Source organism: Aulostomus chinensis, chromosome 6 (assembly GCF_037954235.1).
Source record: "Aulostomus chinensis isolate RoL2024-O1b breed Wild chromosome 6, RoL_Achi_v1.0, whole genome shotgun sequence".
Lineage (NCBI taxonomy): Eukaryota > Metazoa > Chordata > Actinopteri > Syngnathiformes > Aulostomidae > Aulostomus > Aulostomus chinensis.
Window position 1 is genome coordinate 18,887,501 of NC_141325.1, and position 25,870 is coordinate 18,913,370.

General features: G+C 42.8%; 1 protein-coding gene across 4 annotated transcripts in view; it reads left to right on the forward strand.

The window, feature by feature from the left end:
* The window catches only part of rusc2 (RUN and SH3 domain containing 2), a 46,368-nt gene that overhangs the window by 13,355 nt on the left and 7,143 nt on the right, over positions 1-25,870 (forward strand). The window contains exons 2-7 of one of the 4 annotated variants that reach the window (XM_086206933.1): positions 7,779-9,533; positions 10,093-10,657; positions 18,155-18,799; positions 21,821-22,036; positions 22,275-22,442; positions 25,319-25,395. In XM_086206933.1, coding sequence (XP_086063059.1) covers positions 7,965-9,533; positions 10,093-10,657; positions 18,155-18,799; positions 21,821-22,036; positions 22,275-22,442; positions 25,319-25,395 — 3,240 coding nt within the window. In that variant the 5' untranslated portion in view covers positions 7,779-7,964. The remainder of the gene's footprint in view (positions 1-7,778; positions 9,534-10,092; positions 10,658-18,154; positions 18,800-21,820; positions 22,037-22,274; positions 22,443-25,318; positions 25,396-25,870) is intronic. The other 3 variants (XM_086206934.1, XM_086206935.1, XM_086206936.1) reach the window with 3 other exon arrangements.

Sequence of the window (25,870 nt, forward strand, 5' to 3'; positions counted from 1 at the left end):
CCTAGAGTCAAGTCAAGTTAATTTTATTTGGATTGCGCCAAATAAAATACAAGAGTTATCTCATGACACTTTACAAGTAGAGCAGGTCTAGTACCACACTCCTTCAATGAATTTACACCCAACAATTCTCCATGAGCAAGCACATTCCGCAATAGCGGAGACGAAAGCCTTCCCTTTAACACGCAGGAACGTCGAGCAGATCCAGGCTCAATGGGGACGGCTTTCTGCTTTGACCTGTGGGGGACAGAGAGCAGGGGAGCAGGGCAGAGACAACGACAGAGAATGGAGAAAGACAGATATACAGAAAGAAAGAGAGGGGCAGAGATAAAGAGGGAGAGAAACGGAAAGAGACTGATGGTCATTTGGGGACGTGAGCAGGTAGCTAAGTAGCCTCCTCCAGCAGCACCCGGGATCTTGGATGTGGTGAGCCCGAAGGCTCCGCAGAAGAAGATGAGTTAGTAACACATATGAGTAGGATTTATGTATAATACATGCAGGAGGACAGAGAGGAAAGAGAGGAGGAGAGAGAAGCCCAGTGCACCAAGGGAGACACCTTGGCAATCTAAGCCTATAGGGCCAGCCTAAGCAGCCCTACCTATCAGCTTTATCAAAAAGGAAGTTCTTAAATCTGTTCTTAAAGGTAGAGAGGGTGCCTGCATCCTGGACCGAAACTAGGAGACGGTTCACCTGGAGGGGAGCCTGATAGCTGAAGGCTCTGGCTCCCATTCTACTTTTAGAAACTCTAGGAACCACCAGTAACCCTGCATCTTGGGAGTGAAGGGTTCTAGCTGGATAATAGGGGACTATGAGTTCTGTCAAATATGAAGGTGCCTGATTGTTGAGGACTTTGTATGTTAGAAGGAGAATTTTGAATTCTATTCTGAATTTGACAGAGAGCCAATGCAGAGAAGCCAGTACAGGAGAGACATGGTCTCTTCTACTAGTTCTCATCAACACATGGGCAGCAGCTTTTTGGACCAGGTGGAGAGTCTTTAGGGACCTACTGGTGCAGCCTGATAGGAGGGAATTGCAGTAATCCAGCCTGGTAGTGACAAGAGTTTGCATGTTCTCCCTGTGCTCGCATGGGTTCTCTCCGGGTACTCTGGCTTTCTCCCACAGTCCAAAGACATGCAAATGGGGACTAGGCTAATTGGATACTCTAAATTGACTGTAGGTATGACTGTGAGTGTGAATGGTTGTCCGTATGTATATGTTAGCCCTGCGAAGGACTGACGACCTGTCCAGGGTGTACCCTGCCTCTTGCCCGAAAGCCGCTGGGATAGGCTCCAGCCCCACCATGACCCTTAACAGGATAAGCGGAAGAAAAGGAATGGATGGATGGTTTCAGAATTGTTCCAAGGTGCTTGTTTTCTTGGATTCATAGTTTTCCTTTTTAATGGGGCAATACAATCAAAGTTGTTGGTAAGGTGCCTGCTGCACTATCGATAAAATGATCGATTTGGGAAGGACTAAGGTTGACAACAGTGTCCTCTGTAACAATGGGACATGACACTGAATTTAGTGCCAATGGAAGCGCTTCCTTAAATCTCGCTACAGCCGGATCAGACAAACATCTGGAAACTAGAGTTTTCCTTTGTTGCGTGTAGTCAATAAGTACAAATTCAAAAGTGATTAATTGATGGTCAGATGAAAGCGCGTTCTATGGAAATACAACTAGATGTTCAGCTTCAATTCCTTATGTTAGGATGAGGTTGAGGGTGTGGTTGTGACAGTGAGTCGGTTCATGAACGGACTGATGGAAAACAACTGAGTCTAGAAGAGACATAAATGCAGTACCCAGACTGTCGTTATCAAAATCCACATGAATATTGAAGTCACCTACAATAATGACTTTATCTGTTTTAAGAACCAAACTGGATATAAACTCTGAGAATTCAGAGTAAGGACCAGGAGGGCGGCACACACTAATAAATAAGAGTGGCTGTAGAGTTTTCCAGGCCGGATGAGACAAACTGAGAATCAGGCTTTCAAATGAATTGAAACCTATTTTGGGTTTTAGGATTTATTTACTAAACTTATGTCAAAAATGGCAGCGACTCCACCTCCTCGGCCAGAGTGTCGAGGGATATAATGTCCACTCCCCCACCCCCCCAAAAAACTAAATTTTTGGTGTAAAAACAATCCCTTGTCCAATGGCTTCATAAATGAAGGTAGCGGGGCAGTGCCAAGAGCTCAGTGTGTGGGCTAACGCTGACCAACGAAGCACAAAATCCCTCAAAACTACAGCTGCATCTTCAGATCAAGTATCCAACGCTCATGGGAAAGCCAGTGAAACTTTTTTAAGAGAAAGGAAAATGGGCTGCAGATACAGAAGAAGTCTGTCGTGTCACTGACTGGAAACTCTAAATGTGCATTGAAAGCCAGCTACCTTGCAGCCGGCTACCTTGTCTTTATGTCTTTATGGGTTTACATACACATGTTTAATAAAAGTCTTTGTGATGATCCCCTTTATCATATTATTTTATTTGACAAGGTTTTTGCTTGTTAAACAGTAAATGGATTTGGTTTATGATTGTATACAAATCAAACAGAGAGTGGGGCCAATTAAAACTTATACAGTGTTAATATTTAATTGGCCCTAGGGCGCTTTGTACTATAAAAATTGGGCCTCAAGGTCAAAAAGGGTTAAGAACCCCTGTGCTAGACTATACCAGCTGAAATACTGTAACAAGATGTTATTTACCATTCCAAAGTGAGTCCGACTGTAGCTGATTAGTGACTGCAGGGCTTTAATATTTTTTAGGGAACAGGTTCACGGCCAGGTGTTAGAGTTTATCTAAATTATTTCATTGTACTCCTTTCTTTGCATGCATCACCACCCAAATCCTTATCAGCAGATGTTACAATATTGATTTTTTTTAATTGATAAAACTCCAGAAAACAATTGGCTATGCGCTCATCTTTCTGTGCTGTGGATGCCATTGGAGACTTTTAATGTTGCTGGTGGTGAAGACAGAAAGGTATGGTGACGTTTCTGTATTAGGAGAGGCCTGTTGTCTCCTTTATTGGATGTAGCAAGGCGGGCAATTTGTTGGAAGTGAGCCAGCCGCCACTGCTTCCTACATCAGACCAGTGGACTGCAGTGACACACTGTTGCTCACACGATTGCTTACACGATCCCTTCACTCACACTGTGAGGCTACATCTCATCAGCGCCCCATGTTTTCTGGCATTTTACAGCTTATTGGTGGTCACCTTGCCTATAGCACACACAAAATCCTCTTTACAGGTCTTTATGAATGATTAGGTTTGATTCAACTAAGCATAAATTAAGAGGGTATAAGGGCACTTTACTTTAAGGACAAATGACACCTCCTCAGTGGATAGTGGTAACAAAATGTATTTTCATTATCTGTGGTTGAAATTTGTAGATTTTCTTCATTTATACCTGTAGCAGGTCATTGTGGATTGTCATCATTACTTGGTGGGTAGTGGTGAGAAAAAAGGTTTAGCTCCTCTTGAAGAAAGGTGAATCTGTGGCTTCTTGTACCAAATACCATTCCAATTTTCCATCTAAAAAGGTTATTCATCAAAGAGGTATTACCCTTTTCCAGGGTAAATATGTCCCATCATGCTAGCATTTAGCTTATGACCTGCTGTTTGCTGCCTCAGCTAGCCTTTATCTTCTCTTTAATTTGCTTTAGAGGAACATCTTCTGCGCATTTTGCATGTTGTTATCATTATGAATCTTTATATTTTTGTACCACTCTGTTGCACTTTAAATCTGGAACTTATTTAGAAAATTTTAGCAGACTTTTCTGGAAATAGTCTCTGAATTTTCTCTTAATTAATGAATAAAGGTCTTAATAAACCTGTAATATCACAAAGGTTTAATGTCACACTGGTTTATGATACTCACCATTATGAAGGTCTTGATTGCCATGATTCCGATATTGATTATGGTGATAACTTGTCAATCAAAAGGTAGCCACTCCTAAACAGCATACCTTGCTTTTTCATCCATTTTGCGCAAAGTGGGACCATAATTGGAACAAACATTTCATAGGGAAAATACTTACTGATACCCATTTTCACAAGTAGTTTGTCTCAAAGGGCTTCACATGGCATCATAACAACATCCTCTGCCCTTAGACCCTCACATCGACTGAGGAAAAACTCCATAGAAAACCCTTTTAACAGGGAAAAATCTGAGAAACCTCAGGCTGAGCAACAGAGGAGGGACCCCTCACCCAGGACGGACAGACGTGCAGTAGATGTTGTTACAGAGAAGAAAACAGTTTACAATACAAAATGTGGGAATGCAGGCGGCGGTTGGTGCAGAGAGATGGAGCTCCAGTGGATCTGTGGAAACAGAGAGAGTGTAAGACACCAAGGCCAAACTACAAAGTGCAACAGATAATGATAATGACAGCTCAAAATGTGAGGAGAGGAGAGGAGAGGAGAGGAGAGGAGAGGAGAGGAGAGGAGGGAAGGGAAGGGCTCCATGTAACCTGATGTGTCCCCCAGCAGTCTAAGCCTATAGCAGCATAGCTATCAATGGTTCAGAGCTACCTGAACCAGTCCTAACTGAAGACTCTGTCATAAAGGAAAGTCTTAAGCCTGGACTTAAAAGTAGTTAGAGATTTTTTGCCGTCTGTTTTGTATTTTTTCCCCTCTGTTTTGTTTTTTTTTTCTTTTTTTCATTCTGTGAAAGCAGAACGTGTGTGGTTTTAACCAATCAAAACTAACAATGCTGGTCACTTGACCCACGTGTCTGTTAGCCAACCAGACACGCCTCACATGCGGAGATGCGCTCATGGGCACGACTCCGTGTCAAGGCGGTTTCACACTGAACGCGCACAGCGCAGGCTGCGCGGGGGAAGTCCATTCATTGTGTATGTGGGCGCGCTGTGATGTCACATGAGCGCAAACCAAGCCCAGCAACTCGGTAGCGCTGCCCGTGCTAGCGCCCCACCCCGCACAGCGCGCCGCGTCTGCCACGTTCAGTGTGAAGCCGCCTTCAGACGTCCATCCATCCATCGTCGTCTTCCACTTATTCCTTCCTAGTAAGGGTCGCGGGGGGGCTGGAGCCTATCCCAGCATCTACGGGCGAGAGGCAGGGTTCACCCTGGACAGGTCACCAGTCCATCGCAGGGCCAACATACAGAGACAAACAACCATTCACACTCACATTCATACCTACGGTCAATTTAGAGTATCAATCAGCCTCGTCCCCTCTTGATGTCTTTGGACTGTGGGAGGAAGCTGGAGTACCAGAGAGAACCCACGCAGGCACAGGGAGAACATGCAGACTCCACACAGAAAGATCCCACGCCCGAGCCGGGACTCGAACCTGGAACCTTCTTGCTGTGAGGCCACAGCGCTAACCACTGCACCACCGTACAGCCCGCCTTCAAATGTCGTTTTCTTTATTTAATATTGGGTTTTGACAGCTCCCTTCTCCTCCTTTTTTTTAACGGAACTCTGTTCTGGCCGTGAATATTTTACCGGAACTGCGTTCCGGCCCATTCCGGCTCACATTCACCCCTGACTGGGAGTCACTAACAGACATGCATTCTGGGAGCGGAGTGCTCTGGTAGGACAGTAAGGGATAATGAGTTCTTTCAGATAGGATGGAGCTTTATCATTGAGAGCCTTATGAGTCAGCAGAAGGATTTTGAAGTTGATTCTAAATTCTTCAGGAAGCCAGTGGAGAGAAGCTAAAGTGGGAGAGATGTGTTCTCTCTTCTTAACTCCTGTCAAAACCCTCACTGCAGCGTTCTGGACCAGCTGGAGACTCTTTAGAGAGTATTTAGGACATCCTGACAAGAGAGAGTTACAGTAGTCCAGCCTAGAAGTGATAAATGCATGCACCAGTGACCTAGTCACATGTTTTATCAAAGGAAAGGTCCTGGTCAAAAATGACTCCAAGGTTCCTTGCAATTGTACTTGGGGTCAAGGTGATGCCATCTAGAGTAGTGATCTAAAAGCAAACTTTAACCAAGAAACATATGATTAATATGAGTTTGGCAGGGTGGCCAGTAAATGGAGAGGCTACCCAGTAACCTTGGAAATTAACAACAGGTGCACTGAAGGGGCTGAGAGACCCCTAAAACAGGAATGGTTTTACAGATTGAGGCCACTGATATTTTTCCCTCCTCATCTTTTCTGACTGTTTCTCACTAGTTTTGCCTTTGACTAGGGTCAGTGTCACTAGTGGTATCATGAGGCAATACCTGGATCTTACAGAGGTTGCACAGGCAGTCCAACTCCTCCAGGATGGCACATTAATATGTGCCATTGCCAGAAGGTTTGCTTTGTGTCCCAGCACTGTCTCAGGAGCATGGAGGAGATTTCAGGAGACAGGTAGTTGCTGTTGGAGAACTGGACAGAAGGTCCTTAACCCATCAACAGGACAAGTGTCTGCTCCCTTGTGCAAGGAGGAACAGGATGAGCACTTCCAAAGCCCTACAAAATGTGTTCCAGCAGGGTACTGTTGAATTGATAACATTGACAGTCCATATCAGTATAGCTATCCAGCACGACTTTTTTCCTACTGACATCTGATGTGTTTTCAAAGTGTCCCTTTAATTTTTTTGAGCAGTGTATAATAGGAAGATTTGTGTGTGTTATGTCGCTTTACAGCCGACCCCTGGTGATGCCATTAGCATTATTCAGCTTGGTGATTACATGTTAAACAGAAGTTAGGGATTCTTTGTGATTTCACAGACTTGGGGATCTTCCTATACTGATACCAATGCACAAGTCTTTTTCCCTCTGTATATGTTTGAAGTAAAGTTCACATGAAAGATGCAGAGAGGTAAACAAGGAAACCCCCTCTTCACATCTATTCCTGTAACACGTCATAAACATCCTCCAGTAATAATGGACTCAGTGCAGTCATGGTTTCTGATCCGTAGCAAATGTAATATTTCACCCCCCCCTACTTATGAATTCCTTTTTTTAAATTTCTATCATGTTAAGTCTTATGATCATGAATGTGTTTGCACATGGATGTGAATGCTTGCACGTGTGTGTGTGTACGATTATAGGTGTACCTTTGCATTTTATTTTCTATGCTGCAACTGGATTATTTCAACAGTTTTGTTGTACAACCAACAATGATAATAAATATCTATCCATCCATCCTCTGGAAGTAGGCCTCACATAGGTGTGTTTTTGAGTGCCTTTATTCCTTTCATACACCCTCTGACCATGTACTGAGCATTTTGCAATCTGTTGTCTCATTGATCCTTTGTGTGTTTTGAAAAGAAATGACTCAATATTGCTTGAGGCATTCAAATGGATCTTGTCTACTTTTTGTATTCCCTACTTTCATATGGAGGTAAATACAAACTTGGTGCATTATCAATGCTTCTCTCCTGACGGCATGCTGAAACATATTTTTCACTGATTACATCAGCATTTACATGGGACATTTTGTGGTTAATTGATCAAATCACACTCATATATCTACACTAATCAGTGATTTGGGCCTGTGTCATGCCAATACCAATACAATCAAAATCAGATCTGTATATGTACAGTTGTAGCTGTAAAGTGATGCTAAATTTATCAACGGCTAAAAGTGCCCTGAAGCTTCAACAACCTCCTTACAGGTTCACTTGCTCACTTAAGGTGGACTGAACTTTAAGGTGGACCAGCAATGGTCATTTACTTTTTGGCTTTCCATTTCCTGTTTGCACTGTGACAGTGTCATGTAACATCAAGCGTGTAAATGAATTGTGTGTGTGATTAATTTTGTTGTGACTTTTGCCTGCTTTCAGATCTTTTTTCTCTCCCTCTTTGTTTTCTAGATGTACCACTCTGACCACGGTGTTGACTTCCCCGACCTCTCCTCCCAAATCCCTGGCAGCCCTGCAGAGCTGCATCCCGCAACCAGAGTGTGAACAAAACTTTAAATACACCGCTCATACGCCTTCCCATCATCCTCTCAGGGCCTCCTGGTGTAACTCCAGTCTCACCCTCCCTCCTCCTAGACCATGGACAGCCCTCCAAAGCTGTCTGGCGAAACCCTGATTGTTCATCACATCCCCCTTGTGCACTGCCAGGTGTCAGGGGGTCGGCAGGGTGGCTGCGGGGGCTCACTGAAGAGAAGCAACCCTTTTAGCCCACCAGAGAACCTGGGCTTGAGTCGCACCACTTCCCTTCCCGAGAGAGATGTACTCCAGAGAGAGGCTTTTCTCTACAGCAGCCTGATCCAGACCTCTAGCAGCTCCTGGTCCTCCCACATTGGAGGAAAAGAGAGGAAGGGTGGCCGAAGGGGAGGTAGTACGGCAAGTAATGATTCTTCGTTTACCTCAAGCAATTCAGAGGACCAGCTGATCACAGCTCACACATTACCAAGAGCCAAACCAAGAAGCAGGAATCCGTTGCGTCATAATCCATTCCTGCTGAAGACAGAAGATGACGATGATGAAGAAGAGGAGGATGATCGTGATGACCTGAGTGGTTACCTTGAAGATTCCTCTTTTCACCTTCACAACGACACTCACCCTGTTCTTGATGATGGAATCCCTCCTTTTCACTTACACAACCTTGGCTTTGCTCCTGAGCCTTTTTGTCTGCATAGCTCAGTGGGAGGAAGCAGCCGTGAATCCCTGGGTGCTGTTGTCTCAGATCTCTCCAACCAGCTGGAGGACCTGGACATCCTGCGGTTGGACAGCCAGCGCCGCCATGGCAGCAGCGGTTCTAACATGTCCATGGATTGTGGAGAGCAAGACTGGGGTGATGATGAGGAAGATGAAGATCATCCTATGCGGTGTGGGCGAAGCAGTAAGACAGGTTCCTGTTCCTCCACCTACTCAGTCCAGCACTGCTCTTGCTGTGTACTTTCTCAAAACTACCCTCAGCGTTTTCCTGAAGCTTTCTCAGAACCTTTTTTGGAGTGCCAGCAAGAATATGGTAGTGACTCCTCTTGCAACAGCTCAGACGGTGTCCTGGTCAACTTCAGCGCCATTTACAACAAGCTGAACAACAGTGTCCCGGAAAAGCCCACAGTCACTGTGCCCACCAACCTCAACAGCTCTGGAAGTCACTCCTGTACATCATCTGTTTCTGATCCTCCAGGAAAGCAGCAGGAAACTACTGCGGGTGCTTTCTATTTAGATCTTCACACCTCACCTACTGAACCCCCACTTTCACAGCAACAACCCTCCTCCCTGGGTAATACCTTCCCTGTCCTCTGTGAACCGCATCTGTCCACCTTCCCCACTTGCTCCTGTTCTGAGGAGCACCAGAGCACTCTTGAACTTGATGCCAACTGCAACTCCTACCACCCTCCACATTTTGGGTCATCTGGTGACCTTGCATCATGTCTGCAGAGCCAGGCCCGTCTGGTTGTCGCCACCCAGAACTACTACAAACTGGTCACCTGTGACCTTTCGTCCCAGTCATCCCCCAGTCCTGCAGGGTCCTCGGTCAACAGCTGCTCTGATGAGCATAGCAAGGGCAGCCCCACTCCTACACAGCCCAGTGAGTACTTCTTGTTCAAGCAGCAAGCTGATGATGAGGGCGCGGAGGAGGAAGATGAGGATGGAAAATCATCTAGGGTAAGTGACAGACTACAGACATGGAGACTAGATGTTAATTCAGTGTGTTGAACACACTTCCAATCCTCAATGGACTTTGATGTGTTTGCAAAGCTCCTCCCTCCTTTTATTTCAATCTTGTATTTGCCTCGTACACTAAATTATTTTAAACTTTTGACTCACATTAGGATTGACTGTGGAGAGTGTGCATAAAAACAAGCTAACAAGTTATGAGGGAGCTGAATATGAGTTTGGGTTTTCTCTGACACTCTCTAAGAGTGATACAAGTGGTTATTTTTATTTGTATCATTCACTGATGTGGCTAAAAAGGCAAAATTTGTATGTCACCCTGCGCTAATGAGCAGGTGCCTTGCCTTCTGAGGGTATACTCAACATATTATACAAAATTACTGATACCATTCCGTAAGGTGAAACAAGGTATCCAGATTATTTATTAAGGACTCTTTCAAAGTGAACTATTTTGCTACATTGGACGTGAAATAGCCCAGACCAATCACATTCTTGGTATGAACTATCATGTAATTATTGTTATTTTTTAACCATGATTCTCTCCATTCAGCAAGAGAATGGTGATGATGATGAGGATGATGAAGAGACAAAGAAGAATCAGCAGGTGGCCATTGAGAATGACGTTGCTTGTGCCACAATTGAAGGCCAGGTATATGTCAACATCTCCCCTCCTCTGGATGAACAGGGTGTTATCAGGGCCTCTTCCTCCTCCAGTAGCCGCCCCCGTTCTCGCAGCTATGACCGCAACCTGGACAAGTCTCCCTCTCCTCGGATTGGATCTCTGGAGCGCATGTTGAGCTGCCCTGTTCGCCTCAGTGAGGGGGCTGCACCAGCCCCTCCACCTCCTCGGGTCACCTCTTTTGCAGAAATTGCTAGAAGCAAACGGAGAAACGGAGGTTCAGGGTGTTCGCCCTCCATGAAAGCAGCAGCAGATCCCTTCTCATCCACCTATTCCACCCTCTCCCACTCATCTGTGGATATTTCTCCAATTCTGGAGCAGCATTTTGAGGTTGATGCTCACAGCCTGCCACCTGTACCTTTCACCAGATGTTACAGCCAAGGTAGCATAGAGCGACACCTGGAAGGAGTGAGGGAGATTCGGGCCAAGGCTGAAGGTTTGTAACCTGCTCCTTTAATCATGTTTTGGGTCACTGGGGATGGAAAGGCATCATACCTTCATAGGGCAAAGCTCAAAATCAGTTGGCTAAACAGAACACACACATGAGAAGGAGCAGTCTTAGCTTTAGTACGAAAAACAAGCTTGCAATACATAACTTACTTCCTCTGAATTTTTCAGGAGTAAGGTGCTCAAAACCAGCTGTAATAAAACAAATAATGATAATAATAATAATAATAAAGCATTGCTGGTTTATTTTGAAGATAAGATCATTGCACTTGATTTTTTTTTTTCAGCTAACTGATCATGGATGGAGGACCATGTCTGAAATGCCTGTCTGACTCAAAATATCCATATAGTGTCTTACTGAAGTGCTTGATTTTCCACATAACAGTGTTGAATCAATTACTTAGGCCCATCCCTGTACCCAACAAACATCAAAAATCATGGAGGATAACATCAAGATATGGTCAGTCTATTAACATACAGTAAAAAAAATGACAGTTTTTGCTTTCAAAGTCAACATAAGGTTAGGACAAATAAAAGTAACAATTGAATTGAAAGACAGTATAATAATACTGCATAATACAGGCATAAACACTGATCAACAATCTGACTGTTGTAAACAATTTTTCCATTTTTTGCACCTTTTCACCACTGTGTGCATGTTAAAAGTTGCTTTTTTTGTTGGATAATTGCATCGTGTTTGGAACAGAGTTATTGTGTATCCTCAGCTTAGGGCCAAAGACAGCTTGAAGTCAGCCGTACGTGTTCTGAATAGCAGCCAGGTCATCGTGGATAGAAAGGTGCAGAGACCCCCTCTACCCTCCAACTTCACTGAGCTATACAACAGCATACTAAGCTGTATTTGGACCTGCAGTATTTAAGTCGTGTATTTACTTTGTGTTTGTGTGCAACCTTGGTTTTTATTTACCAGCTGAGACCTTTCCTTGGAAAACCATTAACCTGATCAGGGCCTCTAGTCGTCATGGCTGTCAAACACCAGGCTTAATGCAGCAGTGTGTTTTGATCTCTATTTCTTCTTCCGTTTTAATCTTGAGGTCAGGTATCATCCCACTGTTCCATCATTCATTAGAAGTCCATCTGGCTGGCTCATCGGCTGATCTTTTTTGTCTGCCTCTACATACACCAGAGAGCTTCACACAAAACAGATGATAATTCCTGCACTAGTTGAAATAGAAATGTTGGAAATGAATAGATGTTGGTCAGAAATATCCACAGCAACAAGTAAACACATTGTAGATACTGGCCTCTGTTGTAGGCATGAAGCAGGGAGGTGCAAATGAAGTTTTCTTGGCAAGTACTTTCACCCTTTTACTAGGAAATGAACTAGTACACTATCTACGCCAGCAGGTTCTTAAATATGTCAGTGAGGCATGGTCTGGCGCAACCATGGTGCATTACTATTTTGATACACCAGAAAATATAATCCTCCCTTTTAGCTATTTTAGAGCATTCTCAGTGGTCTTTAAATTGTGATTATGAAGTTTTTAGCCAAAATCACAACACCTGTGCCATTTTCCAGGACTCTGCTTCTGCAGAGCACCAGTAGCTCATTAGCAATTCACCTCTGAGTTGTGGATGGGGACAGCGCTGCTCAGTGCACGACAAAGCGGGGGGATACCTCAAATGGAGGTCTAGAAACATTGTGTTCGCTGGAGAGGTTAAAACCCTATGCGCTCGCTGTCCTGAATGTCCACACAGCAGGGGGGCTCCATTGCAAGATCGCTGGGGTGGACGGTACATCTTGGTCTTATTCTGGGGCAGTTGGCAATTGGGAAGAGGATGGGCGGCTGCCTGACACGTCCTTCCTGGTGGATAAAAGCGAACCCCCTCCGATGTTGGGTCACTTGGTTTAGGACCAGGTCTCTAGGACCTGGTGGGCAGGCTCGGTTGAATTATTAGCACCCAACAGAAAAAATAAATGTACCGATAATTATACGGGCTGTACATCTGATGGTGTGTTGATGGAAGGCACAGCATCCAGCTTCAAATTTAACTTGCTGTTGAAGCCCATTTTTTTCTGTTGCCAGTTGGTGAAACAGTCTTGTGTGAAGTGTTGACTGTAAACCAATGAGTTGTTCGTTATATAGCTATGACCAAGAAACCTTATCCATTGCTCTCTCACAGCAAAGTGTTTCAGTAGATTATGATAGCGAATGTTATTACTTTCTCCTTGGCATTGCAACCTGCTACAGCACATACATGATGATCAGCCATCTTCTTCTCTTCTCCTCAAGAGAGGGCGAGCGGGGCCGAAGCCTGTGGCCCGCCCAGTGGCTTTGTGACATGTGAAAGTCAGACCACCTGGCCCCATATACTGCATGAGCACACTGTTTCATCTCCATATATGTTGAGACATATACATGTGTAATGGGTGCCACAGTAGTGCAGTGGTTAACACTGTTGCCTCGCGAGAAGGTTCAGGATTTTAATTCACTGGCCAACAAGGGCCTTCCTGTGTGCAATTGGCATATTCTTCCCCTTAATGCATGGTTCCTCTCTGGGTACTCTGACTTCCTCCTTCACCAATTGGAGACTCTAAATTGCCATAGGTGAGTGCGAGTGGTTGTCTGTCTCTATATGTGGCCTTGCGATGGACTGGCATCCTTTTTATGACAGATGGGATAGGCTCCAGCACCCCCGTTAACCTGAAACAGTATGAGTAGTTGGTGATGGCTGGATGGACAGATTGACATGTATGTAATGTTTGCAATAAATACGAGCCATTATGGAGCAATTAAAACTTTAAATATGCAAGTAATGTGAGCATTTATTTGGATAGACATGTGAGATGTGAAACACATTTTAATTTGTTAAAAGTGTCAACAGTCCCATAGAAACCATTATGAGCTGACACAGGTGATTAAACAATTTGCTCTTGTAGCTGCGTGGTGCAGCCAGAATTGCACACTATTTAAATGTGTTTTTAAATGTTTCTAGATGACTTGATAGGCACTGCCTGTCTTCTCAATCATAGACTGTCTTACGGCCATCTTCTTTACAGTCAGAGATGCATTATATTTCCCTCCTCCTCCATCTTCTTAACACAAGATGAAGCAAACACTGTTTGGGCTTTGTGGATAGCATAGTGTGCACCAGTGTCAACAGCACCAGATTAAGTACAACAATCCAAAGCACAAGACAAAATGATCATTTTACTTCTATTATCTTGTTTTCATGAAGCAGAAATCATAATCAATAATGGAATTCAGTTAATTTTCTATCCCTTACTCAGTGGTTTATTTGTTTGGCTCTGTATATTTAGTGAGTCATTTTCAGTCTTCATGCCTTCCAATTAGGGGCCAGACTGTAGAAGCCAAGCTCACTGAATCATCCAGCGCTGAGGGTTAGACTTTGATCTGAAATATGCATATTGTGACTAAGAACTTTGACTTGTTCTCTACTGTAGAAATGATACATCATATACATCAAGCTTGGTTTGAATAAACAGAAAAAACAAATACAAAGAAGGAAATCCAGCATTTGATGATGTCCAATACACTTTTGTGTTCACACACTGTGATTGTCAGTTTTGAAAATACCATTGCATTTAAGTTGGTCTATTCCTAGTTTTGGCTCGAAGTCTGTTAAATACATATCTTGATCAGTAGCTGGATTTTTGTTCACATCCAACCTTTTTGTTTCCTAAAATTCAGAAATGTGAGTTACTGTTTAAGTCATGAGGGCTTTTAGTCAGTTTTGAGTCCAACAATTTAAAATGTGGATTCTGCTTATGCAGTCTTTTGTCTCGAACAACTTTGCAACTTTCAGAGGGTTGCAAATGATTGTTTTTTACCATCAGATGATTATTTCTTCCTCATTCACATTTGTCGAAGGAGCATAACAATACAATGAAAAATGTTCATTCAATTTTCTTCTGGAATATAATGGTGAATCATCAAAATAGCTTTCATCAGTTTTTTTGTTCATTAGTAAATAAATAGATTTATCATCATTATTACATTTCTTGAAAAAACATGTTGTTGCTGCCTTGTTTTGTGGAACTATAAGTGAAGGTGACACGGACACATACATACACACAGATGACTCATCAGCTCTGCCCTAGCTGAGAAAGTATGGAAAATGATACAGGCACTGATGCCATGGCAACCTAAAATGACAAAGTAAGGTAGCATTTCTGCTCATGTTGGTGTGCTTTTCTTGTCTGTGATGTATCGAGCAAATTGAAAATAATTGTGACCCATTAACCACAATAAGAATCTAACCCTGGGCAAACTTTGGATTTGGGAACAGATCCACCTCTGCTGGAAATGTATGGATGAAAAGATGTACATTGCAGTTATTCACACACACAAAACACCTACATACTGTATATTCCCATAAAAATAAGCAAGACATAAAATGTGAAAACAGATCCGTTTCAGCTGTTTACTATCAAAACTTACCTTGAGGGAGGTACCAACATAATTAACAGGATTTATATCTGCATTATTAAGTCATTTCAATAAGAACATTTTAAGAGGACACTTGAAGAGATCCAATTGGCCTTTGAGGAATTGTTTGATGATTAACACAATGATAAACTGGTTATTAATATGATATTGTAACAGTAATCATCCATCCATTTCCCGCCATTTAAGGGTTGCGGAGGGGTTGGAGCCTATCTTAACAGCCTTCAGGCGAGAGGTGGGGTTCAGCCTGGGCAGGTCACCAGTCCATCACAGGGCCAACACATAGAGACAGACAACCATTCGCTCTCACAGCCGCACCTACGGTCAATTTAAAGTACCTGATTATCCTAGTCCCCATTTGCATGTCTTTGAACTGTGAGAGGAAGCTGGAGAGAACCCACACAGGCACAGGGAGAACATGCAAATCCCACACAGAAAGACCCCGTGCTCAAGCCAAGGCTCGAACCTGAAACCTTCGTGGTGTGAGGTGACAGTGCTTACCACTGCACCACCGTGCTGCCTGCCGTAATCGTATAGTTTTAATTTTAATGTCATAATAAAACAATGAAAAGCTACTAATATAAACCTTGTTTAGTAATATGTTAAAGACAGTCTGCAGCCCACCTGTACAGAAGGTTCTAAAAAAAGTCAAGAATCTTCAGTGTCCATCCTTTTTCTTCCGCTTATTCCTGTTAAGGGTTGCTGGAGCCTATCCCAGCAGCTTTCGGGCAAGAGGCGGGTTACACCCTGGACAGGTCACCAGTCCGTTGCAGGGCTAACATGTACTGTATAGACAGACAACCATTCACACTCACAGTCACACCTATGGTCAATTTAGAGTATCAATCAGCCTAGTCCCCATTTGCATGTCTTTGGACTGTGGGAGGAAGCCAGAGTACCAGAGAGAACCCACACAGGTACAGGGAGAACATGGAGACTCACACAGAAAGATTCCGTGCCTGAGCTGGGACTCGGGCCCTGTGAGGCAACAGTTCTGACCACTGCACCACCGTGCAGCCTGGCTCTTCAGTGTATTTAGTGAAAGAGGGTTAAAGTAGTAATTTGTGCTAGATGGCAGCACTGAGCAGAAGTGATAATATTTTATGTCTTTGAGTTAGAACTTTTAACTTTACTGCAACATTGAGACCAAAGACAAAATGATGATCCTTTTCAGGAAAGGAAAATGTTTTTGAAAATGCAACCAATTGTGACGGTGTTCACATTAAACTGTGATGACTTCAGATAATTGTGACGGTATGCAGCCTTCAGTATGCAGCTCCCTTGCTGATGGTGGAAACTTGAAGCAAAGTGCTGCAGATAGCAAAAAAGCCTTGGCTGTCTAATTGTGCATCCAAAACAAGAGAGAAGCTGAAAAGAATGAGAGCACATAGAAAAGGGGATAGGCAGGAAGAGAAAATGACAGAAATGGCAATGAGAGGAATGACAGAGCAGATAAATGAGAGACAGTGGGAGTGTTCTTCCCCCCTATCCCCAGTGGGAGCTTAAGCCTGCAGGGTGTGAAGTGTTCCTTCCTCTGTCATCCTGCTGACATCACAGTCAACACCTCCTCTTGTGGCAGAAACTTGTCATTGCACTTAGCCCAGGCAGCAAGGGCTGGTCTTAAAGTGATAAACAGGTTGCGCAAAGCTATCAACGTCACACACGTTCCTGTCTATCACACTCTGCACTGGATTGAGGAACACACACTTACAGAAAAAACATTCAGATACAATCACAGTACAAGAAAAGGCTTCTCCTCGCTGATGCAGTGTCTTCAGGTTTTGCCAATGAGTGTTTGTCTTAATGTGTGTGTGTGTGTAAATGTGTGTGTGCGTGTGCAGGGCCTGTTAGAACATGTTTCTAACATGCATGGCTGTCTGTGGGCTTTGACTCATGTTTGGACAATTCTGTGTTATCTGTTTGGTGTCAGTCTGCTCCTATGAAATCATAGTTGATTAGCTGATTAAGCATTAGACAAGCAATCAAGATACTGTATAGTTTATGCTGAAAAACCCTGAGCTTGTACTACCATTCTGTACCATAATATATTTTGAAATTTCTATATATGTTTAGGGCTACTTAGGGTTACTAACTTTTAATTGTCAGTTGGTCATTTATCAGACATATATTGGAACGGGATTGCTAAGTTTTGTTTCAGTGCCAGACCCAAGGATGTTCTGTTCCAAATCAAATCAGAAATCTAGAAATGCACATAATGCTTCTTATGGCTGCCTGTCACTGCAATCTTCACCTTTTAACCATCAAAAATTTTCAGTTTATCTTTTTGTCCCAGTGGAGATTTGTGCCTATTTTAAGGAATTGGTATTTGCATTTTTGCTTTTAAAAATGACCTACAAGATTTATAGTGTAGCAGGTGTACAGTTATCTCACCTATCAGGGGCAACAGAGATGTCATTATTTGTATCTGTTGAACCACTAAAATGATTTGTATCTGGATTTGAATATAAAACCAGACCTAGGTGTGGCTTATACCAGAACTCACCCTTTATTGCAAAAAGAGGGCCTACGCAATCACATTAAAAATGAATATTTGTTTACATGAGATCAAATCCTGTATGTTAAGACTGGAAATGCAGTTACTGTGCCTTTGAAGTAAGAAATTGATTTTATATATATATATATATATATATATATATATATATATATATATATATATATATATATATATATATATATATATATATATATATAACACAATTTGCAAACTCCCCAAAAAAAGGCAGAAAAGTACACAATGTAACCACAAACTTGATGTGCATGTGATAGAAAGGCAAAGACCAAGAGACAGCAAACAAATCAGCTTAAACTGAGCAAGTTAACCAGCCAGGGTGCCCACATGCTTAGTACCCAAAATATTGCTGGTGGAAATGGAAGATGACAATGCTCATTTTTCTACATTTTGTGACATCCCTTAACTGAAAAACTATCTTGTTATCTGAAAAATAAACTAGTTTAACTGACTATATATGCTGACCATCATCTTTTTTGTTTTCAATTTTTGCCAATCTCCTTTTGCTGTCCTTCATTTGCTCATCCAGGTGGACTCTCAAGCTCCTCAGACAGCCACCCAACAGTGGTCCGTTACACTAAGGACCAACGGCCCACCACCTTACCCATCCAGCCCTTCACCTTCCACCATCAGTTTGCCTCAAAGCCCCCACAGCCCAAGCCGCTCCCTCTGTTCACCGGCTACGTGTCAGGGATGCAGGCCCACTCTGCAGGAACAGGAGGGGAGGACAGTGAAGATACAAATGAAAATGCACATATGCAAAAGGGTGCTGTAACCCAAGCTGTGCCTGCACCCAGCTCAGTAAGACCTTCACCTCTTGGGAGTTACTCCCCAGTACGCCTTCAGGGAGCACCCAGCTCTGGGACATGCTCCACCTGCACCCCGAGCCCTCAGCCACCACACAGTCTCTCCTGTCCCATCTCGGCAGGCCTCGGGCCCCTGCACACACCCCCAACAACGAAACTATGTGTGGGTTCAGGGTCATTACAGTCTACCCCTCCACCATCATCCCTTGGAGCAAAGAGAAGTGCAGTGCCACCAATACTGCCGGTTGTGCAGGGACACTATTTCCACCATGGATCTCTAATTGGTGACACAATGAGCCCACTGGGGTACCTGGAGTCTGGAAAGCACTTGGATGGAAGCAAAGTACTTGGAGCCAGGACACACAATGGTAGGTTGTAAATATATTTTTTATTATTATTATTATTTATTTATTTTATTTTTATTTTTTGTAATATTTTTTAGTGAGCACAAAGGTATACAATACTCTGTGTGTGTGTGTGTGGGGGGGGGGGGTTTACATATATGTGTGTGTGTGTGTGTGTATATATATATATATATAGATATAGATATATAGCTATAGATATATCTATATATAGATATAGATATAGATATATAGATAGATATAGATATATAGATAGATATAGATATATATACACAGCTTTTTTTACAATTATTATAGCCACATGACTTCTACCTTCCTTTAGCATGTCCAGAAGTCAAACTTTTTGTGCGATGGTTAGCATCTTCCTCTGCCTGCATGCAAAATTGCACTACAAAAAAAATCTGCAGAACTGCGAGGCTGCAAAAGGTGAACTGTGTGTGTACACACACACACACACACACACACACACACACACATACATACATATATACATATATGTATATATATAAAAACACCTTCTCATTCAATGTTTTAATCTCTATTTTTACTAATTTCTACATTTTAGATACATACTGAGGACATCAAATATACGAAGCAAGATATACGTGTATTTGTGTAGCGAAGAAAAAATTGTTAAATAACCCTAAATATGTTTTATACTTTAGATTCCTCAAAGTAGCCACCTTTTGCTTTGTTGACAGTGCTGCAAACCCTTGGTCTTCTCCCAATGAGCATTATGATATCGTCACCTCCTGAACACATCCTCTTAAAATTCATTTTACGGCAAGAACCAATCAGCTAAATAAAGAGAAAAGATAGTCCATCATTATTTAAAGAATTGAAGATCAGTCTGTCTGGAAAATTGCAAAAACTTTGAACGTGTCCCCAAATGCAGTCAAAAAAAACATCAAGCGCAACGATGAAACTGTCTCACATGAGGACTGCTCCAGTAAAGGAAGACAAAGAATCACCTTTGTTGCTGAGGATAAGTTCATTCAATTCACCAGCCTCAGAAATCGCAAGTTAACAGCACCTCAGATCAGAGCCCAGATAAATGTCAATTTAGAGTATCAATCAGCCTCGTCCCCTCTTGATGTCTTTGGACTGTGGGAGGAAGCTGGAGTACCCAGAGAGAACCCACACAGGAACAGGGAGAACATGGAGACTCCACACAGAAAGATCCCGTGCCCGAAACCGTAACCTTCTTGCTGTGAGGCGACAGTGCTGTGTCGCCTATGTTATAATCATAACACATTTTATTTATAGAGCGCTTTTCAAGGTATGCAAAGACACTTCATCCATCAAAATCAACATACTAAAACACAGAACAATACAAAGCAAAATACAAACTAGTCAAACTTTAAACATGACTTATTTCACACATTTTTGTTTACCACATAATTCACATCATTCAAAGTTTTGATGCCTTCACTGAGAATCTACAATGGTAATCGTCAAGAAAAAACATTAAATAAGGATTGTCTAAACTTTTGACTGTATGTAAGTGTGTGTGTGTATGTGTGTGTGTGTGTGTGTGTGTGTGTGTGTTCAGTGTAATATATGTATATTTATATCTGTGTATTAGGGTTCAACCGATAAAGATTTAATACCTGCTTTTGATGGCTTAAATGTAGTTCCAAACACTTGTTACAAAGATTTAAATTGAAGGTCAACACCCACTATCATCTCAGTAAACATAAAGAAGTTTCTGATATGTATATGAATGTGTCAGCATTTACTAAGTAATACATTCATTGAAGTAGAATTCATGGTAGGACTGTTATTGATGTTCATTCCATTGCACAGTGTCTAATTTAGGGGTCAGTAAATGTATATCTGTTGGTAACAGGCAGATGGATGAACAGTGTCACAAAAGTCTCTGGTAAAACATGATTTGTAATGTGCTTCTTGGATGTCCTCAATGTGAGTTAAGATTTTCTTTCCTCCATGAAGTTATAACTTCACCCAGAAACGCTTTTACCTCCTCAGTACCATAAGTTTAAAAAATCGCAGTCCTTGTTCTGCTGAAGGTAAACGCAGCCCACAACAGTTTCTGCACGGTGATGAAGCATTATCCTAATTGTTCCAGTCTTATCTAGTCAGGTACCATGCAGCTGCCTGAGTGAGCGTACTATGAAAGTTATGTGTTAAATCGGTGTCAATCAGCCAACTTCAGGCCAATTACTGATTATGCTCTAATGGCTATCATCAGCTGATTAAATCTGCTGGCCAATTTATCGGTTGGGCCCTACTATAATCGTAGTTTTTTCAGTGTTGTTGGTTTTGCTTTCATATGCACGCCATGGTCACAGTTGAATACAAACCCTCAAATTTTGGGGTGGAATGTCAGTGGACGAATAACTCTGTTTAATAAGTCTGAGAACGTCACCTTTCATTTCTTCAGGTTGTATTTCAGTGGCAGAAGGTATTTGTTTTGTTGTTGCTATTTTTTTCAGGTTGTGATTCAGTTGACACCTTCATACAGTATTTGGAAAATGTTTTGTATTTGAAAGCAAAACTCTGAGTTTGAACTGCATGAAGTGCACACAGAGCATTTTTCTTACTGTAAGTTGCAGTCATACATACAACCAATATACAAAAATCAGATTCGATTGGCTTCCGAACAATCCAGCAATTCCCTCTGACAGGTAAGCAACTTGCAGCGTCCCTTAGTTGCTCAGACCTTAAAGGAAATGATACAGTAAGAACAACAACTTCCATTACAGGGTACGATCCTTAATGGAAAACAAAAACAAAAAAATTGACCAAAGCATAATCAACTATTGGAAAGTCTTGATGAAGTTTTTGACATACATATGCTTCTGACCTTTCTTTTTCCTTCTTCTCTCTCTTTATCTCATATTTTTGGTGTGTCCTGTCTTTTCCTCACTTTCTCTAATTTTTTTTATCACTTCCCTTATTCTTATTTCCTTAATACTCTCTCCATCCATCTTCTCAACTATCCCTCTGTAATCCCTAACTACCCACCCCTTCATCATAACCCTAACAACACCCCATCCCCAACAGCGCATCACCTCTCTCCCCAGGCTCTGAAGTGGAGGGAATACCGGCGCCGAAACCCTCTGGGGGTGGAGAGGGTCTCTGGCAGTCAGTCTGCTGTCTCAACACCTTCCGTGCCTGGTAGCTTGGAGGCTCAAAGGAGCAGGGGGCACCGCCTTGCCAGACGCAACGTGTTCGATTTCCCTTCAGCCCATTCTGGCCATGCACTAGGACAGCTTAATGGTGCTCATTGTTAATCAGTAGCAGTAGCACACTGTCAGATTATCTATAGGATATATACTTGTTCAAGTTCTAAAGAATGCATTATTTTGGATGTGTATACATATTCCATGGTTTCTTGGATAACGAACGAGCAAGAGGTTCATGAGGAGGCTCTTGTCCTCAGTTCCTTTTTTAGGATGCCTAGATAATGCTTTGAGGTGATGTTATGAGTTTGCGTGTCTAATTATCTGTGTCTCAGCAGTGGGTCAATCAGTGAAGCAGAGCAACAATGACTCCCTGCCAGACTACTTCTCCCTGACAGAGAAGCCACCAGAGGAGTTTTGCCTATCCCCTGATGCTTCCACCTCCTCATCCTCCTGCTCTTCCTCACAGTCTCACATCTCGGTTGACCTGACACAGAAGAGAGGTAAGGCTTAAGGGAGATAGATGGTGGGATTCACTGGTTCAGTATTTGAACAACCAAAGTAAATGCACAAATGTCACATGTTTTGTTTTTTATTCCATTTCTGCTGTGAGTGCAGATGCTGGATTTGTGGGAAATTTCTTGGCTCTTTGACCGATCAGATTTTACAAGGAACCTTTTTAGGAAGTCAGGATTTTGAAGTGAATTAACATTGTCACTAGTTAAGTCAAAATTACCTTTCGGTGAAGGTTCCCAGTCATCCAGCTCTTGATAGTCTAAGAGTTAGGCGTAGACAAGTGGACTTGAATTCAACTGAAGAAGCCTCTGGTATCCAAGTCCAAGTCTTTGGCTCAAAATTACCTGCTAACACACTATATTGACACAAGAGGGCAACTTCAAATATTTTAAGTGGACAAGAGTATAGGATGGTGTCATAAGTGGTTGCAAGCAGAGAAGTTGAAGTATTTGAACTTTTTCCCATTCTTCATCTCTTTCTGGATTTTAAGTTGTTCCATCACACAAGGAGGAAACAAGGCCAATCTGGACCATTAGAAGATGATAATTATAAGACCAGAGCTTGAAACCCTGGGGTGGGGTCTGGAGCCTATTCCAGCTGCCTTTGGGCGAGAGGCGGGGTTCACCCTGGACAGGTCACCAGTCCATCGCAGGACCGACACATATAGACGGACAACATTCACTCTCACAGCCACACCTACGGTCAATCTAGAGTATCAATCAGCCTCGTCCCCATTTGCATGTTTTTAGACTGCGGACAGAAGCCAGAATACCCAGAGAGAACCCACGCAGGCACAGGGAGAACATGCAGACTCCACACAGAAAGACCCTGTGCTCAACCCGGGGCTCAAACCTGGAACCTTCTTGCTGTGAGGCGACAGTACTAACCACTGCACCACTGTGCCCTACAGAGATATTGCAAGAAATCCTACCTCTGGCTGGTGATTAGCCCAGAGCTGGGAGGGACAAAGCATTGCTAAAGAGCCCTCTCATTTTGCTTGTGTTCCCTCAGATCATATTGCATTGTAAGATGTAAAAGTGCCTTCATTATGTTTGTAGTTGTGGAATCTGAATTTTCAAGTCTTGGAAAAGCAGATAATGATAGGATAACAAAGTGAAACAATTTGCGGTTTCGTCTGAGGGTCTGGATAGAATTTGTAGTCTTAGATAGTTTGATTGAATATTTCGATATTAAAATGAAAGAAAACCACATGGAATTTTTACATTTCTTCCTGACAATGATGGGTCAGAGACATGATTGTTGCTGAAAGGTGATTAAAATAATGGTAGGTGCCGGCTTTTTTTTTCTGTCTTTTTTTAACGTATTCTTTTATTTCCTTTTTTAATTTGACAAAAGAAGCACAATATACAACAATATGGCATAAATCTGTCTAAATCGTTTTTTGAATCATACTCTGATCATGAATCCTTCCTCCTCACCCTCCCTGATAAACTATGTCACTAAATAGATCAGCGACCGTTACATAGCGTTTTGTTCTAGCTCACAGCCTACACTGACAATAAATTACTGTAAGTATAGCCTCTATAGCTAGCTAGCAAAGTCAACAAATGGGTTTCTTACCTGTCCAAAAGAAAGACTGCTACTTGCGCGTCCATAGCCAAACCTTTTGGGCGAGTTTCCACTGGCTCACTTCAGCTCAGGTCAGGTGGGGTCAAGTCTGTTTGGCCCCGTTTCCACTGGTCCCAACATGGTACTAACTATTACCATTTTGGTCCCTGCTCCACTGGGGTTCCAAGCGAGCCGAGCAGGGACTAAAATGTGATGTAAACACATAGCGGGGTGTTGATAGGGTAACTTAACCGCTTGCGTCATCTACTTTGTATCATCTTGGCCTCGGCGGAATACTGATCAATTGCTTGATTTTCTTGAGTGTTCTGTTTAGTCACTTGAAGCCTTGCCTGCCTGTCATCCCTTACCTTATCCTGAGTTGAAGCAAAAACCACTGATCCGAGCAACAGGCATAACGCTGCTTCCATGTCGTCCATCGTAGTTGTTGTGTCACACACAAATTACGCTGGGGAAGTCTCCCCTGGTGAGTCTACCCACGCTGCCGTGATACCCAGTGCTAGTGGAAACGCACCAATACCAAGCCATACCGACCCCACCCGACCTGAGCCGAAGTGAGCCAGTGGAAATGTGTCCATAGACTCCTCATTTGAGCAAATGAATCCCCAAGAATCACTTGTGTTGCACCAAGCCTTTTATCCCTCTCCCTCTTATCTTTTGCTAGTTCTACAAAAGACTTTTTTTTTTTTGCTGTTTTCTTCTGGCTCCATGCTCGTCCTCCTTGGTGCTGCTCATCCAACACCTATCCAACAAGGCACTGGTACCCATTTTAGGCCAGTGTCAACCTTTTGACGGACAGCTAAGCTGCCCAATCAGGTGCGGGCTGGTTTTGGCTGTTGATGGACAGCTAAATGGGCTAACCAATCTAGCTGGTAGTGGTTTTTGATTGGGTGGAGGTAAATTTGGCCCTGCATCCCTTATGTATTAGGGGTTTTTAGGCTTCCTTTTTTAAACATCATGATTTATTGATTGCCAACAAGATATCATGACAAATTCAGTACAAAAAGTACATAGAAATCTGGGAGCCTACCCCTCCTTTAAATCAAGTGCCGCTCACGGTAAAAGGGCCATTTGGCCATGTAGGGGGTTCTTCAGAGCCATTTGAGGTAGCAACGAGACTTCCTGTTACAACTGGAACACCCAGGTTCACATCTTTGCAAACATGTCCTGCTAAATTTTCCCCAACCAGGACCAAGTGGAAGATGAAAACAGCATCAGAATAATACAGTATCATAAGCATAAATCTTTGTTTTGTTATCTTCCTTCACTTTTTTAGGGTTGGTCAAAGCCGTGAACATAGCTGTGGATCTGATTGTGGCCCACTTTGGCACAAGTAGAGACCCAGATGTAAAGGTAGGAGATTCTGCTGAATCAGATTCATAACCTGTAATTTAAATAGTTAACTAGCTGCCGAGGCCTGCTGCTGGGTTCTAGAAATCAGATGCTAAGACAAAGAATACAGCTAATATAGGATTGCCTGTGTACTGCTCCATGTTGACATTAGGTCGTTGGCATGTTGTACGTCTGACCCAGTGCCCTCCTCTTCAGCCATCCTCCGAAACACACCAGCAATCAAATAACCTCAGTGTTTATAAAGACGAGAAGTAGGTGGAAGCAAATGGAAGCAACACATGCTCTCCAATGGCATCATGTTGTCACAATAAAAACAGAGCAGCTTTTTTCTCATTCATTTTCATTAGCAGCTTTTCTGTGTTCTTATAGATGTATGTAGTGCCCTGTGCAGTGTGCAGTGTGTGTGTGTGTGTGTGCGTGCGTGTGTGTGCGTGCGTGTGTGTGTGTGTGGTGAGCAGTGTGGCAAAAATTAATG